This window comes from Phytophthora cinnamomi, assembly GCF_018691715.1.
Source record: "Phytophthora cinnamomi strain GKB4 chromosome Unknown Contig22, whole genome shotgun sequence".
NCBI classification, from domain to species: Eukaryota; Oomycota; class Peronosporomycetes; order Peronosporales; family Peronosporaceae; genus Phytophthora; species Phytophthora cinnamomi.
The window spans coordinates 18,669-35,548 of NW_027150955.1; the positions used below are offsets into that span (position 1 = coordinate 18,669).

Here is a 16,880-nt window from a genome sequence, read left to right on the forward strand (position 1 = left end):
AAGGTCACACCGGTACCTTACTGGTACACCGCAGCTGGTCGAGGCGATCCCTTGACAACATCGTCTGCCGTCACCCAAGTCGCCCGACAAAACTCCGTTCGAGATCGTCTACAAGTCCAAGCCAGCAGTACCCAACACGTGAAGGAATTTTCGCGGGTTACGAGGAGCGTTCCAAGGCGTATCGAGTTTATGACATCGAGGCGGGGCAGGTGGTCATCTCTCGCGATGTCGATGAGTCAAGCTTCGACGACTCCAAGGCTGCTGATGGTGAAGAAGTCAACCGACTTACCGACGTTTTCGGCAAGTCTCCGAGGACTCCGGCACAAGGGTGTTCACGCAGGCGGAAGCGCAAATCGTAGATCTTGATTCGGCGGACGAGAATCTCGCAAGAAGGAAAATCAGAAGACGATGAAGACGGCTCGACTCCGCCTATGTTCTGGCGTGCGAATGCGGTGGAAGCAAGTGACAGCGCGGAGCCGAAGACGTTTCAAGAAGCTGTGAACGGACCAGACCAAGTCCAGTGGCGCAATTCGCGCCGAACTCAAGTCAATGCGGCTGCGAGGTGTTTTCCGCGCCGCCAAACTAACAACCAGCGCGCAGTCGGTACCAAGTGGGTGTTCAAGATCAAGCGCAACGCGGACGGATCGATCGAGAAGTTCAAGGCTCGGCTCGTCGCGAAAGGCTTCGTGCAGAAGTATGGCATCGACTACACCGAGACGTTTTCGCCCGTGGTCAAGTACGTCACGCTGCGAATGATCATTGCGGTACTTCGGATGGCCGATGGAACAGCTCGACGTGGTGACTGCGTTCCTGTACGGCTTGATGAAGGAGAAGGTGTTCTGCAGCGTGCCTGAAGGCGTGGAACTGGACGACGGTTTCGACTGCGTGGAACAGACCTTCGACGAGTATGTGCGCTCCATCGGTTTCGCGTCTCAAGCTACGACCACATCAAGGTCGTCGACGGCGAATGCGTTCTGCTGCTGGTTTACGTGGACGACGTCTTGGTGACCGGAAGCTCGGCTGATCTGATCGCGGAAGTCAAGCGCCAACTCAAGTCGCGGTTCGAGATGACCGACAGTGGCAAGTGTTCCTTCATCCTCGGGATCGAGGTGGTCGACAACGCGGATGGCAGTGTTACGCTGAGCCAAGCTCGCTACATCAACGACATCCTGGAGCGCTTCGGCATGCAAGATTGCAAACCCGCTGCAAGTCCGGTCGACATCAGCATGAAGCTGGTCTCAAGCGACGCCATGGCCAAGTTGGATGCGCCATTTCGCGAGGCTGTCGGTGCACTCATGCACTTGATGACATCGACTCGCCCGGACATTGCGTTCGCTGTCGGCTACGTGTCACGCTTCATGGAGAACCCGCAAGTCGAGCACTGGATTGCGGTCAAGCGCATCTTCCGCTACCTTCAAGGGACCAAGTCGTACGGAATCCGCTTTTCGCCGGGCAAGGACATCGACTTTCAAGGTTACTCGGATGCCGACTGGGCTGGTGACCTCAGTGATCGCAAGTCTACGTCGGGCTACCTGTTCCAAGTCGCCGACGGACCGATCTCGTGGGGTTCCAAGAAGCAGTCAAGTGTGTCACTCTCGACAAGCGAGGCCGAGTACATCGCACTGAGTTTGGCGATTCAAGAAGGCAAGTGGGTGCACAAGCTGCTGTGCGAGATCCTGGTTGCTGCAGGCGGAGTCACGCCCGAGTTGAAGATTTTCGAAGACAACCAGTCGTGCATCAAGATGACCAAGAACCCCGTGAACCATGGCCGCGCCAAGCACATCGACATCAAGTACCATCACATCCGCGACGAAGTCAAGCGCGGCGAAGTGATCGTCGAGTACTGCGAGACTACCACCATGCTGGCCGACATCATGACCAAGGGACTTGCCGGACCACGCCACAAGGACTTGACGGCTGCGCTCGGCGTTCGCGCGTGTTCGCATTGAGGGGGCGTGTTGCAGGGTACTGTACCAGTTCCGAGGTACCCGAACCGGTTAACCGAACCGGTCCAATACGACCACACGTTGATTAGACGAGTAGGTTGATTGGACGAGCAGTGTAGAATGATGGTTGATTAGACGCACTAGTTGATAGGACGCACGGCCGCGTGTCTTTAGCACTAGCCTAGGGTGTAAGCTCCAACAATCCAATCACTTCTGAATTTCGATTCAACCCCCAAGTGACCTTCCTCGCCTCGCCCCAAGCCTCGGCGGTGTCAACGACCAAGACCAACAAGTGCAAGATCCCAGTACGACCTTCTTCACAGCCTGGTTCTCCTTCACGCGAAACACCCATCTGTTGCCGATGGCCTTGCGTCCCTTCGGCAGTGGCACCACTTCCCACGTCTTGTTCTTGAGCAGCGAGTCGTACTCCGAGTCGCATGCTTCCTTCCACTTGGCTGCGTCGCTGGATTCCATTGCCGACTTGAACGTAGTCGGCATCTCTCCCACTGAATCCACGACGTACGCAGCCTCAAAATCTTGACTCTCTTGGGCCGCCGCAGACATCTCATCCAGCGTCGAACGTCCATTATGCGGCGCATATCGCTTGGCCCTCGGCACCTCCACGGCTTCTTCTAGTGACTGCGTCCGCGGGTGTCGCTTGCTGCCGGGTTCGAAGTCTTCATTCCGCGCAGCCTCATCCTCACTGCCTTCCTCATCCGATTCGGACGGAGTCTCTTCATCTGTGGCATCTTCATCATCTTCATCTGGAAGACCAATCACCACCTCCTTCGTAGCATACTTGCGTCTCCCACCGTCGAAGACGTCTTCCATGAACTGCGCGTCGCGGCTCACCAACACGCGACCGCTCTCGATCTCTTCAAACCGATACGCTTTCTCGTGCTCCGAGTACCCCAGGAACCGGCAACGCACCGACCGGGCGTCAAACTTGGTCCGCTTCGCCTTCGGGACCAGCACGTACGCGTGGCAACCAAACACCTTGAGGTTCGCCAGCAGTGGCTTCTTTCCCGTCCAAACTTGGTGCGGCGACTTGTCGTGGCTAATGGCGCGTGTCGGACACCGGTTCCGGAGGAACGTGGCTGTCACCACCGCTTCACCCCAGTAACCCTTCGACAACCCGGCATGCTCCAACATGCAGCGTGCGCAACTCCACCAACGTCCGGTTCATCCGTTCCGCCACGCCGTTCAGCTGTGGCGTGTACGGCGGCGTGAACTTCTGCACGATACCACGGTCGCTGCAGAACTTGGCCATCTCGCGCGAAGTGTACTCGCCACCGTTGTCGCTCCGGAGCGTTTTCACACGCTTGCCGGTCTGCGTTTCAGCCAACGCAACGAACTCAGCGAACTTGGCGGCCACCTCCGACTTGTTCCGCATCAAGTACACCACACAGAAGTGCGACTTGTCGTCGATGAACGTGACGAAGTAGCGCTTGCCACCAAACGTAGACGTCTGCATGGGGCCGCACACATCGCTGTGAACCACTTCAGCACTTGCTTCGCACGGTTTGGAGACGACTTCATGTAGCTCACTCGCGTTTGCTTGCCGAGTGAGCATCCGTCGCACAGCTCCCACTGCTTCACCGACGTCATGTCGATGCCAGAGCCGTAGCCCTTCTTGACGATGGCGTCTAGACCGCCATGGCCAATGTGACCAAGTCGAAGGTGCCAGAGGTACGACGTGGTGTCCCCTTGCGATCCTTCGAGCTTGCCACATTGGCCTCGTCAGGCATCACCGGTGTCATGCTCAGCTTGAACAGCCCTTTGCCTTCGCGAGCGCCGAGCTTCCACTTGAGACCCTTCGTCTCCGTGAAGCACCCGTCGCTCTCGAACGTCACAGGCCCGACGTCCTTGGTGAATCTGCCGACGGAGAACAGGTTGCGCGACAACTTGGGAATGTGCCACACATTCGTGAGCACACCCTTCTTGACGCCGCGCGGGGTCTGCATCTTCATCACGATGTCGCCTCTCCCGATCGCTTGCACCACACCGTCGTCCGCGAGATGCACGTCCACCGGCGAGATCTTCTTGTAGTTCCTCATGAACTTCTTGGAACTGGTCATGTGCTGCGTCGCACCCGAGTCGACCAGCCACACCTCATTCGACTTGGTGGTGTTGCTCCCACCACCAACCGAGAAGAGGAAGTCGCCAGAGTCGTCCTCACTCTGCGCGACGTTCGCTCGCTGCGGCCTCTGCCGCTCCGCGTTCTCGCGGATTCGCACAGGACACTTGGCGATCCAATGTCCTTGCTCCCCACAGTAGTGGCAGGCGCTGGCCTTGTTGGCGGTCGCCTGCCGTCCCTGCGCTTGCCGTTGTCGCTTGTCATGAACGCTTGGCCTTGACCGTGCGCGGCTCCGTCGACGCCGCCACCTTGCTCCTTGCGCTTCATGTCCTCATGCAGCAGCCGAGCCGTCACGAGTTCCCACGACAGCGAGTCGGCTCTCGACTCCAACGCCGTGATGAGGAACTGGTACGACTCGCTGAGACTCCCAAGAAGCGTGATCACCAAGTCATCCTCGCTGACCGGAGCGCCCACTGCGTCGAGCTGCTCCGCCAGAGTCTTGATCTTGTTGATGTGCTCCAGCACATCATCACCTTCCGCCATCATCGTCGTGAAGAAACGTCGACGAAGGAAGAGCTTGTTGGCCAAACTCTTCTTCTCGAAGTGTCCTTCCAGTTTGACCGTGCATCGTACGCATCCTTGGCCGACCGGACCAGCGGCAGCTGCGAATCTTCCATCGCGAGACAGATGATCGCCAGCGCCTTGCGAGACTTCCTCTTGAACGTCGTTTGGTCCAGCGTAGTGGCGCAGTGCTCCAGCTTGATCTCTCCACTTGTCACTTCCCACAGGTCTCGTTCCTCGAGCACCATCGCCATCTTGAACTTCCACGTGTGGAAGTTGGTTCCGTCGAACTTGTTGATGCGAGAGGTCGTGGTCGAGGCGGCGTCCATGGCGAAAGCGTAGTCGGAGTCTTCAGCAGGGAAAACGGGGCTTGGGCTCATAACCAAAAGTAAAGGTCGTTTGAGCACTTGATGTCAGAATGCAAAGTGATTGATTTAGGTCCTTAGTTCGCGAACTGCGTGCTACCTCTAAGCCTACTGGATATTCCTGCTGGATACACTCTACTGGATTCCTAACTGGATAGAAGGTCCTTCAGCCAATCAGCGAGTGCCACGTAGATGCCCATCCTGTACCCACAATCTTGTACCCACGCGTCCCATCATCAGCGTCCCGTAATCCTCGTCCCATCATCAGCGTCCCGTAATCCTCGTCCCATCATCACACGAATGATGGCGGCACCACTGAGTGAAGGTCACACCGGTACCTTACTGGTACACCGCAGCTGGTCGAGGCGATCCCTTGACAACAGATTGGACAAGACGTTCTGGGCGGAAGCAGCGATGACGGCGATTTACATCAAGAATCATCTGCCGTCACCCAAGTCGCCCGACAAAACTCCGTTCGAGATCGTCTACAAGTCCAAGCCCAACGTCAAGCACATGCGGATCTTCGGGTGCAAGGCCTACGTTTTGACGCCGAAGGAGAAGCGACTCAAGTGGGACCCGAAAGCTCGTGAAGGAATTTTCATGGGTTACGAGGAGCGTTCCAAGGCGTATCGAGTTTATGACATCGAGGCGGGGCAGGTGGTCATCTCTCGCGATGTCACATTCGATGAGTCAAGCTTCGACGACTCCAAGGCTGCTGATGGTGAAGAAGTCAACCGACTTACCGACGTTTTCGACGACATGCAAGTCTCCGAGGACTCCGGCACAAGGGTGTTCACGCAGGCGGGGAAGCGCAAATCGCGTCCGGACAACCAAGATCGCGACAATGTTCGGCGTCCTCGTCGCAGTGCTGGACTCGAAGAAGCAAGTGCGCCTGGACGCTCGGGAGACGAGGACCAACGTGAAGCTACGGCGGCGCAAGAAGGAAAATCGGAAGAAGACGATGAAGACGGCTCGACTCCGCCTATGTTCTGGCGTGCAAGTGCGAATGCGGTGGAAGCAAGTGACAGCGCGGAGCCGAAGACGTTTCAAGAAGCTGTGAACGGACCAGACCAAGTCCAGTGGCGCAAGGCAATTCGCGCCGAACTCAAGTCAATGCGGCTGCGAGGTGTTTTCCGCGCCGCCAAACTACCCAACAACCAGCGCGCAGTCGGTACCAAGTGGGTGTTCAAGATCAAGCGCAACGCGGACGGATCGATCGAGAAGTTCAAGGCTCGGCTCGTCGCGAAAGGCTTCGTGCAGAAGTACGGCATCGACTACACCGAGACGTTTTCGCCCGTGGTCAAGTACGTCACGCTGCGAATGATCATTGCGGTGGCCAAGTACTTCGGATGGCCGATGGACCAGCTCGACGTGGTGACTGCGTTCCTGTACGGCTTGATGAAGGAGAAGGTGTTCTGCAGCGTGCCTGAAGGCGTGGAACTGGACGACGGTTGCGACTGCGTGGAACTGCTCAAGGCGATTTACGGGCTCAAGCAAGCTTCGCGAGTTTGGAACGAGACCTTCGACGAGTATGTGCGTTCCATCGGATTTCGCGTCTCAAGCTACGACCCTTGCCTCTACATCAAGGTCGTCGACGGCGAATGCGTTCTGCTGCTGGTTTACGTGGACGACGTCTTGGTGACCGGAAGCTCGGCTGATCTGATCGCGGAAGTCAAGCGCCAACTCAAGTCGCGGTTCGAGATGACCGACAGTGGCAAGTGTTCCTTCATCCTCGGGATCGAGGTGGTCGACAACGCGGATGGCAGTGTTACGCTGAGCCAAGCTCGCTACATCAACGACATCCTGGAGCGCTTCGGCATGCAAGATTGCAAACCCGCTGCAAGTCCGGTCGACATCAGCATGAAGCTGGTCTCAAGCGACGCCATGGCCAAGTTGGATGCGCCATTTCGCGAGGCTGTCGGTGCACTCATGCACTTGATGACATCGACTCGCCCGGACATTGCGTTCGCTGTCGGCTACGTGTCACGCTTCATGGAGAACCCGCAAGTCGAGCACTGGATTGCGGTCAAGCGCATCTTCCGCTACCTTCAAGGGACCAAGTCGCACGGAATCCGCTTTTCGCCGGGCAAGGACATCGACTTTCAAGGTTACTCGGATGCCGACTGGGCTGGTGATCTTAGTGATCGCAAGTCTACGTCGGGCTACCTGTTCCAAGTCGCCGGTCCGGACCGATCGCCACCTCATGGGGTTCAACGCGCCGACAGCACCCGATACGGCAAGTCGTGTCTTCATGCTCTCGACAAGCGAGCCGAGTACACCCTCGCACTGAGTTTGGCGATTCAAGAAGGCAGCTGCTGTGCGAGATCCTGGTTGCTGCAGGCGTCTTCACGGGTTTTTCGAAGACGAACAGTCGTGCTCAAGATGACTTGAGAAACCCCTTGGTCAACCATGCCGCATCGTCACCTTGCCGGACATCAAGTACGTTCTTGATCTCCATGCCGAGGAAGTACGTAAGCTCGCGGCGAAGTCTGATCGAACCGTTTCGAGTGCGCGAGACTCCATCATGCTGGCCAGGATCAGGTCATCCAAGATGACCACGAAGGATCATGCTGTCCGTCGCGTTTCACGTAGACGCAATGTCGGACTCGCATTGAGGGGCTTGTTCCACATGCGCGGCGACTGCTTCAACCCGTACAATGACTGCTTCAGCTTGCACACGTAGTCCAGGTGGTCTTCATCGACGTAGCCGTCCGGTTGCACCAGTGTAGAATGATGGTTGATTAGATCTCTTCGTCCACGCCATCAGGAACGCCGTCTTCACATCCATCTGATGCAGCTTGAGACCATACTTGGCGGCCAAACTTCGACGTCAACCACTGGAGCGAAGGTCTCGTCGTAGTCGATGCCGTACTTCTGCGAGAACCCTTGGCCACCAGACGCAAGTGCAAACCGTTCGACCTCTCCAGCCTGGTTCTCCTTCACGCGAAACACCCATCTGTTGCCGATGGCCTTGCGTCCCTTCGGCAGTGGCACCACTTCCCACGTCTTGTTCTTGAGCAGCGAGTCGTACTCCGAGTCGCATGCTTCCTTCCACTTGGCTGCGTCGCTGGATTCCATCGCCGACTTGAACGTAGTCGGCATCTCTCCCACTGAATCCACGACGTACGCAGCCTCAAAATCTTGACTCTCTTGGGCCGTCGCAGACATCTCATCCAGCGTCGAACGTCCATTATGCGGCGCATATCGCTTGGCCCTCGGCACCTCCACGGCTTCTTCTAGTGACTGCGTCCGCGGGTGTCGCTTGCTGCCGGGTTCGAAGTCTTCATTCCGCGCAGCCTCATCCTCACTGCCTTCCTCATCCGATTCGGACAGAGTCTCTTCATCTGTGGCATCTTCATCGTCTTCATCTGGAAGACCAATCACCACCTCCTTCGTAGCATACTTGCGTCTCCCACCGTCGAAGACGTCTTCCATGAACTGCGCGTCGCGGCTCACCAACACGCGACCGCTCTCGATCTCTTCAAACCGATACGCTTTCTCGTGCTCCGAGTACCCCAGGAACCGGCAACGCACCGACCGGGCGTCAAACTTGGACCGCTTCGCCTTCGGGACCAGCACGTACGCGTGGCAACCAAACACCTTGAGGTTCGCCAGCAGGGGGCTTCTTTCCCGTCCAAACTTGGTGCGGCGACTTGTCGTGGCTAATGGCGCGTGTCGGACACCGGTTCCGGAGGAACGTGGCTGTCACCACCGCTTCACCCCAGTAACCCTTCGACAACCCGGCATGCTCCAACATGCAGCGCGCACACTCCACCAACGTCCGGTTCATCCGTTCCGCCACGCCGTTCAGCTGTGGCGTGTACGGCGGCGTGAACTTCTGCACGATACCACGGTCGCTGCAGAACTTGGCCATCTCGCGCGAAGTGTACTCGCCACCGTTGTCGCTCCGGAGCGTTTTCACACGCTTGCCGGTCTGCGTTTCAGCCAACGCAACGAACTCAGCGAACTTGGCGGCCACCTCCGACTTGTTCCGCATCAAGTACACCACACAGAAGTGCGACTTGTCGTCGATGAACGTGACGAAGTAGCGCTTGCCACCAAACGTAGACGTCTGCATGGGGCCGCACACATCGCTGTGAACCACTTCCAGCACTTGCTTCGCACGGTTTGGAGACGACTTCATGTAGCTCACTCGCGTTTGCTTGCCGAGTGAGCATCCGTCGCACAGCTCCCACTGCTTCACCGACGTCATGTCGATGCCAGAGCCGTAGCCCTTCTTGACGATGGCGTCTAGACCGCCATGGCCAATGTGACCAAGTCGAAGGTGCCAGAGGTACGACGTGGTGTCCCCTTTGCGATCCTTCGAGCTTGCCACATTGGCCTCGTCAGGCATCACCGGTGTCATGCTCAGCTTGAACAGCCCTTTGCCTTCGCGAGCGCCGAGCTTCCACTTGAGACCCTTCGTCTCCGTGAAGCACCCGTCGCTCTCGAACGTCACAGGCCCGACGTCCTTGGTGAATCTGCCGACGGAGAACAGGTTGCGCGACAACTTGGGAATGTGCCACACATTCGTGAGCACACCCTTCTTGACGCCGCGCGGGGTCTGCATCTTCATCACGATGTCGCCTCTCCCGATCGCTTGCACCACACCGTCGTCCGCGAGATGCACGTCCACCGGCGAGATCTTCTTGTAGTTCCTCATGAACTTCTTGGAACTGGTCATGTGCTGCGTCGCACCCGAGTCGACCAGCCACACCTCATTCGACTTGGTGGTGTTGCTCCCACCACCAACCGAGAAGAGGAAGTCGCCAGAGTCGTCCTCACTCTGCGCGACGTTCGCTCGCTGCGGCCTCTGCCGCTCCGCGTTCTCGCGGATTCGCACAGGACACTTGGCGATCCAATGTCCTTGCTCCCCACAGTAGTGGCAGGCGCTGGCCTTGTTGGCGGTCGCCTGCCGTCCCTGCGCTTGCCGTTGTCGCTTGTCATGAACGCTTGGCCTTGACCGTGCGCGGCTCCGTCGACGCCGCCACCTTGCTCCTTGCGCTTCATGTCCTCATGCAGCAGCCGAGCCGTCACGAGTTCCCACGACAGCGAGTCGGCTCTCGACTCCAACGCCGTGATGAGGAACTGGTACGACTCGCTGAGACTCCCAAGAAGCGTGATCACCAAGTCATCTCGCTGACCGGAGCGCCCACTGCGTCGAGCTGCTCCGCCAGAGTCTTGATCTTGTTGATGTGCTCCAGCACATCATCACCTTCCGCCATCATCGTCGTGAAGAAACGTCGACGAAGGAAGAGCTTGTTGGCCAAACTCTTCTTCTCGAAGTGTCCTTCCAGTTTTGACCATGCATCGTACGCATCCTTCGCCGACCGGACCAGCGGCAGCTGCGAATCTTCCATCGCGAGACAGATGATCGCCAGCGCCTTGCGAGACTTCCTCTTGAACGTCGTTTGGTCCAGCGTAGTGGCGCAGTGCTCCAGCTTGATCTCTCCACTTGTCACTTCCCACAGGTCTCGTTCCTCGAGCACCATCGCCATCTTGAACTTCCACGTGTGGAAGTTGGTTCCGTCGAACTTGTTGATGCGAGAGGTCGTGGTCGAGGCGGCGTCCATGGCGAAAGCGTAGTCGGAGTCTTCAGCAGGGAAAACGGGGCTTGGGCTCATAACCAAAAGTAAAGGTCGTTTGAGCACTTGATGTCAGAATGCAAAGTGATTGATTTAGGTCCTTAGTTCGCGAACTGCGTGCTACCTCTAAGCCTACTGGATATTCCTGCTGGATACACTCTACTGGATTCCTAACTGGATAGAAGGTCCTTCAGCCAATCAGCGAGTGCCACGTAGATGCCCATCCTGTACCCACAATCTTGTACCCACGCGTCCCATCATCAGCGTCCTGTAATCCTCGTCCCATCATCAGCGTCCCGTAATCCTCGTCCCATCATCACACGAATGATGGCGGCACCACTGAGTGAAGGTCACACCGGTACCTTACTGGTACACCGCAGCTGGTCGAGGCGATCCCTTGACAACACTATCGAAGTGCGCGACGCAGTCTAATCGTCATCGCTCGGTGGACGTTGTTCAGTACCCTGCGAAGGTGAACTCACGGTCTCCAACGGCAACACGGCCAAGATCATGGAGTCGGACGGTGGTGCGGGTCACTTGCCCAACGGCAAGGAGCGCGACATCCGCATTCAAGATGCACTTTACGTGCCAAGCATGAACAAGAACCTGCTTTCGGTGCCGCAGATCAACCGAAGCGGACTGTTCAAGGTGGTGTTTGATGGTGCTGAAATGCACATCGCACAGAAGAAGTCGAAGAAAATCGTGGCTTCCGCGGACCTGATCGACGGCCTCTACTGGCTCCGAGTCCCAAGCTGCGCTGCGAATTCGGTGTCCAAGGCGTCGGTCAACGCGGTGGATCTTCATGCGCGTTTGGGTCACGCGCCGAATGACGTTCTTCGGAAGATGGTCTCAAGTGGCATGGTGACGGGTGCGAAAATGCCGACATCGTCGAAGAAGTCAAGCCAATGTCGTGGGTGCCAACAAGGGAAAATGGTGCAAAAGCCCTTCCCAAGCAACCCGAACAAGCGCAAGTACAAGCCGTTCGAGTTCCTCCACTTCGACACCTGCGGGCCCATGGAGGAAGAGTCGCTGGGTGGCAGCCGCTACCTGCTGCTCATCACGGACGAAGCCAGCGGCTGCATGTCGGGATTCTGTCTGCGAGCCAGATCGGAGAGTGAAGGCTGCTTGCGCCGATTCATCACCAAGGTGGAGAAGCAATTCGATGCCAGGGTGAAGTTCGTGCGCCATGACGGAGCCAAGGAGTTCGCGACCAATTCGCTCTTGGCGTACTACGAAGACCACGGCATCGAAGTGCAGCCCACGGTTCGGTATGCGCACCAAACCAACGCGACGGCTGAACGCGCCAACCGAACCATCGTGACCATCGGCCGCAGCATGCTTCACTACGCCGGATTGGACAAGACGTTCTGGGCGGAAGCAGCGATGACGGCAATTTACATCAAGAATCGTCTGCCGTCACCCAAGTCGCCCGACAAAACTCCGTTCGAGATCGTCTACAAGTCCAAGGCCAACGTCAAGCACATGCGGATCTTCGGGTGCAAGGCCTACGTTTTGACGCCGAAGGAGAAGCGACTCAAGTGGGACCCGAAAGCTCGTGAAGGAATTTTCATGGGTTACGAGGAGCGTTCCAAGGCGTATCGAGTTTATGACATCGAGGCGGGGCAGGTGGTGATTTCTCGCGATGTCACATTCGATGAGTCAAGCTTCGATGACTCCAAGGCTGCTGATGGTGAAGAAGTCAACCGACTTACCGACGTTTTCGACGACATGCAAGTCTCCGACGACTCCGGCACAAGGGTGTTCACGCAGGCGGGGAAGCGCAAATCGCGTCCGGACAACCAAGATCGCGACAACGTTCGACGTCCTCGTCGTAGTGCTGGACTTGAAGAAGCAAGTGCGCCTGGACGCTCGGAAGATGAAGACCAACGTGAATCTACGGCGGCGCAAGAAGAAAAATCGGAAGAAGACGATGAAGACGGCTCGACCCCACCCATGTTCTGGCGTGCAAGTGCGAATGCTGTGGAAGCAAGTGACAGCGCGGAGCCGAAGACGTTTCAAGAAGCTGTGAACGGACCAGACCAAGTCCAGTGGCGCAAGGCAATTCGCGCCGAACTCAAGTCGATGCGGCTGCGAGGTGTTTTCCGCGCCGCCAAACTGCCCAACAACCAGCGCGCAGTCGGTACCAAGTGGGTGTTCAAGATCAAGCGCAACGCGGACGGGTCGATCGAGAAGTTCAAAGCTCGACTCGTCGCGAAAGGCTTCGTGCAGAAATACGGCATCGACTACACCGAGACGTTTTCGCCCGTGGTCAAGTACGTCACGCTGCGAATGATCATTGCGGTTGCCAAGTACTTCGGATGGCCGATGGACCAGCTCGACGTGGTGACTGCGTTCCTGTACGGCTTGATGAAGGAGAAGGTGTTCTGCAGCGTGCCTGAAGGCGTGGAACTGGACGACGGTTTCGACTGCGTGGAACTGCTCAAGGCGATTTACGGGCTCAAGCAAGCTTCGCGAGTTTGGAACGAGACCTTCGACGAGTATGTGCGCTCCATCGGTTTTCGCGTCTCAAGCTACGACCCCTGCCTCTACATCAAGGTCGTCGACGGCGAATGCGTTCTGCTGCTGGTCTACGTGGACGACGTCTTGGTGACCGGAAGCTCGGCGGAAATGATCGCGGAAGTCAAGCGCCAACTCAAGTCGCGGTTCGAGATGACCGACAGTGGCAAGTGCTCCTTCATTCTTGGGATCGAGGTGATCGACAACGCGGATGGCAGCGTTACGCTGAGCCAAGCTCGCTACATCAACGACATCCTGGAGCGCTTCGGCATGCAAGACTGCAAACCCGCTGCAAGCCCGGTCGACATCAGCATGAAGCTAGTTTCAAGCGACGCCATGACTAAGTTGGACGCGCCATTTCGCGAGGCTGTCGGTGCACTCATGCACTTGATGACATCGACTCGCCCGGACATTGCGTTCGCAGTTGGCTACGTGTCACGCTTCATGGAGAACCCGCAAGTCGAGCACTGGATTGCGGTCAAGCGCATCTTCCGCTACCTTCAAGGGACCAAGTCGCACGGAATCCGTTTTTCGCCGGGCAAGGACATCGACTTTCAAGGTTACTCGGATGCCGACTGGGCCGGTGATCTTAGTGATCGCAAGTCTACGTCGGGCTACCTGTTCCAAGTCGCCGGCGGACCGATCTCGTGGGGTTCGAAGAAGCAATCAAGTGTGTCACTCTCGACAAGCGAGGCCGAATACATCGCACTGAGTTTGGCGATTCAAGAAGGCAAGTGGGTGCACAAGCTGCTGTGCGAGATCCTGGTTGCTGCAGGCGGAGTCACGCCCGAGTTGAAGATTTTCGAAGACAACCAGTCGTGCATCAAGATGACCAAGAACCCCGTCAACCATGGCCGCGCCAAGCACATCGACATCAAGTACCATCACATCCGCGACGAAGTCAAGCGCGGCGAAGTGATCGTCGAGTACTGCGAGACTGCGACCATGCTGGCCGACATCATGACCAAGGGACTTGCCGGACCACGCCACAAGGACTTGACGGCTGCGCTCGGCGTTCACGCGTGTTCGCATTGAGGGGGCGTGTTGCAGGGTACTGAACCTTGGTACACTGTACCAGTTCCGAGGTACCCGAACCGGTTAACCGAACCGGTCGGTTGGCAGCCGTCGCGTTCGTTTGGTGCGCATACCGAACCGTGTTGGTCGCGAACGTTGGCGCACGACCCTGGCATCGAATTGACGAGTAGCAGCCTTCACTTCCGATTCGCAGACAGAATCCCGACATGCAGCCGCTGGCTTCGTCCGTGATGAGCAACAGGTAGCGGCTGCCACCCAGCGACTCTTCTTCCATGGGCCCGCAAATGTCGGAGGAACTGAACGGCTTGGAAGGGCTTTTGCACCATTTTCCCTTGTTGGCACCCACGACATTGGTTTGACTTCTTCGACGATGTCGGCATTTTCGCACCCGTCACCATGCCACTTGAGACCATCTTCCGAAGATCCACCGCGTTGACCGACGCCTTGGACACCGAATTCGCAGCGCAGCTTGGGACTCGGAGCCAGTAGAGGCCGTCGATCAGGTCCGCGGAAGCCACGTGACTTCTTCTGTGCGATGTGCATTTCAGCACCATCAAACACCACCTTGAACAGTCCGCTTCGGTTGATCTGCGGCACCGAAAGCAGGTTCTTGTTCATGCTTGGCACGTAAAGTGCATCTTGAATGCGGATGTCGCGCTCCTTGCCGTTGGGCAAAGTGACCCGCTGCATGACCGTCCCGACTCCCATGATCTTGGCCGTGTTGCCGTTGGCGACCGTGAGTTCACCTTCGTCGCACACCTTGATGTCGACAAACTTGAGCACCACTTGAAACTTGTTGGTCCTGGAGACTCACGCGACGCAGTCGTCATCGCTGTCGTCACGCCACTGGACGTTGTTCGCACCGCGACCAGACCGGCCACGTCGTGCACCTCGACCTTCTGCTTCAGTCCAGCACTTTTCCACGACGTGCCCCGATTTTCCGCAGTACGTGCAGTGGCGACTTTCACGCTCGGCATTGAAGGCCCTCGCAGCGTCTTCAATCTTCACCTGAGCCGTCTTCTCGCCCTGCCGCTTGATGTGCTCATTCGTGAGCACCTTGATCACATCTTGAGTGCGCAGCTCTGCGTTGCTCATCTCCAAGTTGAGAACGACGTTCTCGAAACTCTTGGGCAGACTCCTGAGCAAGCAGATCGCCACGTCTTCATCCTCCATCTTGGCGCCGATGTTGCTGAGCTTGGCGCTGATGTTGAGGACTTCATTGCAATGATGAAGCACATTGCCGCCTTCTGCCATCTCCATGCTGAAGAGCTGGCGCTTCAGGTAGATGCGTCCAGCCTTCTGCGACCCCCGTAGAGCGAACGCAGTCGCGTCCAGGCCACCCACGCTTCCTCGCAGTCGTCGACCACATGATGGTAGTCAGCATCCATGTGGAGCAACATCAGGCCGAACGCGATGTTGCTCGACTTGACGTAGTCGTCCTTGGCCCTCGTGTCCGCGAAGCTTGGTTTCGTCTCGCGGTTCACGACGCTCCACACCGACTTGGTCAGGAACACGCCACGCATGTAGCGGTTCCACGTGGCGTAGTTGTCGCCGTTGAACTTGTCGATGGAGATCTTGGTGTCTTGGACAGAGGACATGGTGCTTGGGCTCATAACCTGAAGAAGGTCGTACTGGGATCTTGCACGACTTGGTCGTAGACACCGCCGAGGCTTGGGGCGAGGCGAGGAAGGTCGCTTGGGGGTTGAATCGAAATTCAGAAGTGATTGGATTGTTGGAGCTTACACCCTAGGCTAGTGCTAAAGACACGCGGCCGTGCGTCCTATCAACTAGTGCGTCTAATCAACCATCATTCTACACTACTCGTCCAATCAACCTACTCGTCTAATCAACGTGTGGTCGTATTGGACCGGTTCGGTTAACCGGTTCGGGTACCTCGGAACTGGTACAGTGTACCAAGGTTCAGTACCCTGCAACAGAAGCAAGTGCGCCTGGACGCTCGGAAGACGAAGACCAACGTGAATCTACGACGGCGCAAGAAGAAAAATCCGAAGAAGACGATGAAGACGGCTCGACTCCGCCCATGTTCTGGCGTGCAAGTGCGAATGCGACCAGTGGTCTAGCAAGTGACAGCGCGGAGCCGAAGACGTTTCAAGAAGCTGTGAACGGACCAGACCTGAGTCCTGGCGCAAGGCAACGCGACGAGCTGATGGAGTCGACCAATGCGGCTGCAAAGGTGTTTTCCGCGCCGCCAAATGCCCAACAGACCAGCGCGCAGTCGGTACCTGGGTGTTCAAGATCAAGCGCAACGCGGACGGATCGATCGAGAAGTTCAAGGCTCGGCTCGTCGCGAAAGGCTTCGTGCAGAAGTATGGCATCGACTACACCGAGACGTTTTCGCCCGTGGTCAAGTACGTCACGCTGCGAATGATCATTGCGGTTGCCAAGTACTTCGGATGGCCGATGGACCAGCTCGACGTGGTGACTGCGTTCCTGTAGCATGAAGACACGATGAAGAACGTGCCGTTCGGAGTGCAGCGTGCTGAAGGCGTTGGAACTGGACGACGGTGGCGACTGCGTGGAACTGCTGCAAGGCGATTTACGGCTGAGCTTCGCCGCGAGTGTTGGCAACGAGACCTTCGACGAGTATGTGCTCCGGTATCTGCAAGCTACGCCCACCATGCATCTACATCGAAGGTCGTCGACGGCGAATGCGGAGTTCTGCTGCTGGTTTACGTGGACGACGTCTTGGTGACCGGAAGTTCAGCAGAAATGATCGCGGAAGTCAAGCGCCAACTCAAGTCGCGGTTCGAGATGACCGACAGTGGCAAGTGTC

General features: G+C 57.3%; 6 protein-coding genes across 6 annotated transcripts; 3 read left to right on the forward strand and 3 right to left on the reverse strand.

Annotated features, from left to right (window-relative positions):
• Positions 1-431: 431 nt before the first annotated feature.
• IUM83_11985 (Integrase catalytic core protein) lies at positions 432-1,949 on the forward strand (the record flags this gene model as incomplete). The annotated part of the gene is made up of 3 exons (XM_067936580.1): positions 432-764; positions 829-953; positions 1,016-1,949. The coding sequence occupies 3 exons, from the start codon at positions 432-434 to the stop codon at positions 1,947-1,949; spliced, it is 1,392 nt and encodes a 463-aa protein (XP_067794957.1).
• Positions 1,950-2,171: 222 nt separating this feature from the next.
• On the reverse strand, positions 2,172-3,554 carry IUM83_11986 (gag-pol polyprotein; the record flags this gene model as incomplete). Its single annotated transcript, XM_067936581.1, has 3 exons — positions 2,172-3,071; positions 3,145-3,414; positions 3,495-3,554. 3 exons carry the CDS (start codon positions 3,552-3,554, stop codon positions 2,172-2,174), a joined length of 1,230 nt encoding a protein of 409 aa, XP_067794960.1.
• A 38-nt stretch (positions 3,555-3,592) lies between these two features.
• IUM83_11987 (gag-pol polyprotein) lies at positions 3,593-4,913 on the reverse strand (the record flags this gene model as incomplete). Its single annotated transcript, XM_067936582.1, has 3 exons — positions 3,593-4,266; positions 4,332-4,599; positions 4,677-4,913. The coding sequence occupies 3 exons, from the start codon at positions 4,911-4,913 to the stop codon at positions 3,593-3,595; spliced, it is 1,179 nt and encodes a 392-aa protein (XP_067794959.1).
• A 450-nt stretch (positions 4,914-5,363) lies between these two features.
• On the forward strand, positions 5,364-7,340 carry IUM83_11988 (Integrase catalytic core protein; the record flags this gene model as incomplete). The annotated part of the gene is made up of 1 exon (XM_067936583.1): positions 5,364-7,340. One exon carries the CDS (start codon positions 5,364-5,366, stop codon positions 7,338-7,340), a length of 1,977 nt encoding a protein of 658 aa, XP_067794962.1.
• A 387-nt stretch (positions 7,341-7,727) lies between these two features.
• Positions 7,728-10,522, reverse strand: IUM83_11989 (Transposon-encoded protein; the record flags this gene model as incomplete). The annotated part of the gene is made up of 3 exons (XM_067936584.1): positions 7,728-8,651; positions 8,725-9,870; positions 10,094-10,522. 3 exons carry the CDS (start codon positions 10,520-10,522, stop codon positions 7,728-7,730), a joined length of 2,499 nt encoding a protein of 832 aa, XP_067794961.1.
• Positions 10,523-11,044: 522 nt separating this feature from the next.
• On the forward strand, positions 11,045-14,086 carry IUM83_11990 (putative integrase; the record flags this gene model as incomplete). The annotated part of the gene is made up of 2 exons (XM_067936585.1): positions 11,045-12,807; positions 12,925-14,086. 2 exons carry the CDS (start codon positions 11,045-11,047, stop codon positions 14,084-14,086), a joined length of 2,925 nt encoding a protein of 974 aa, XP_067795064.1.
• Positions 14,087-16,880: the final 2,794 nt, after the last annotated feature.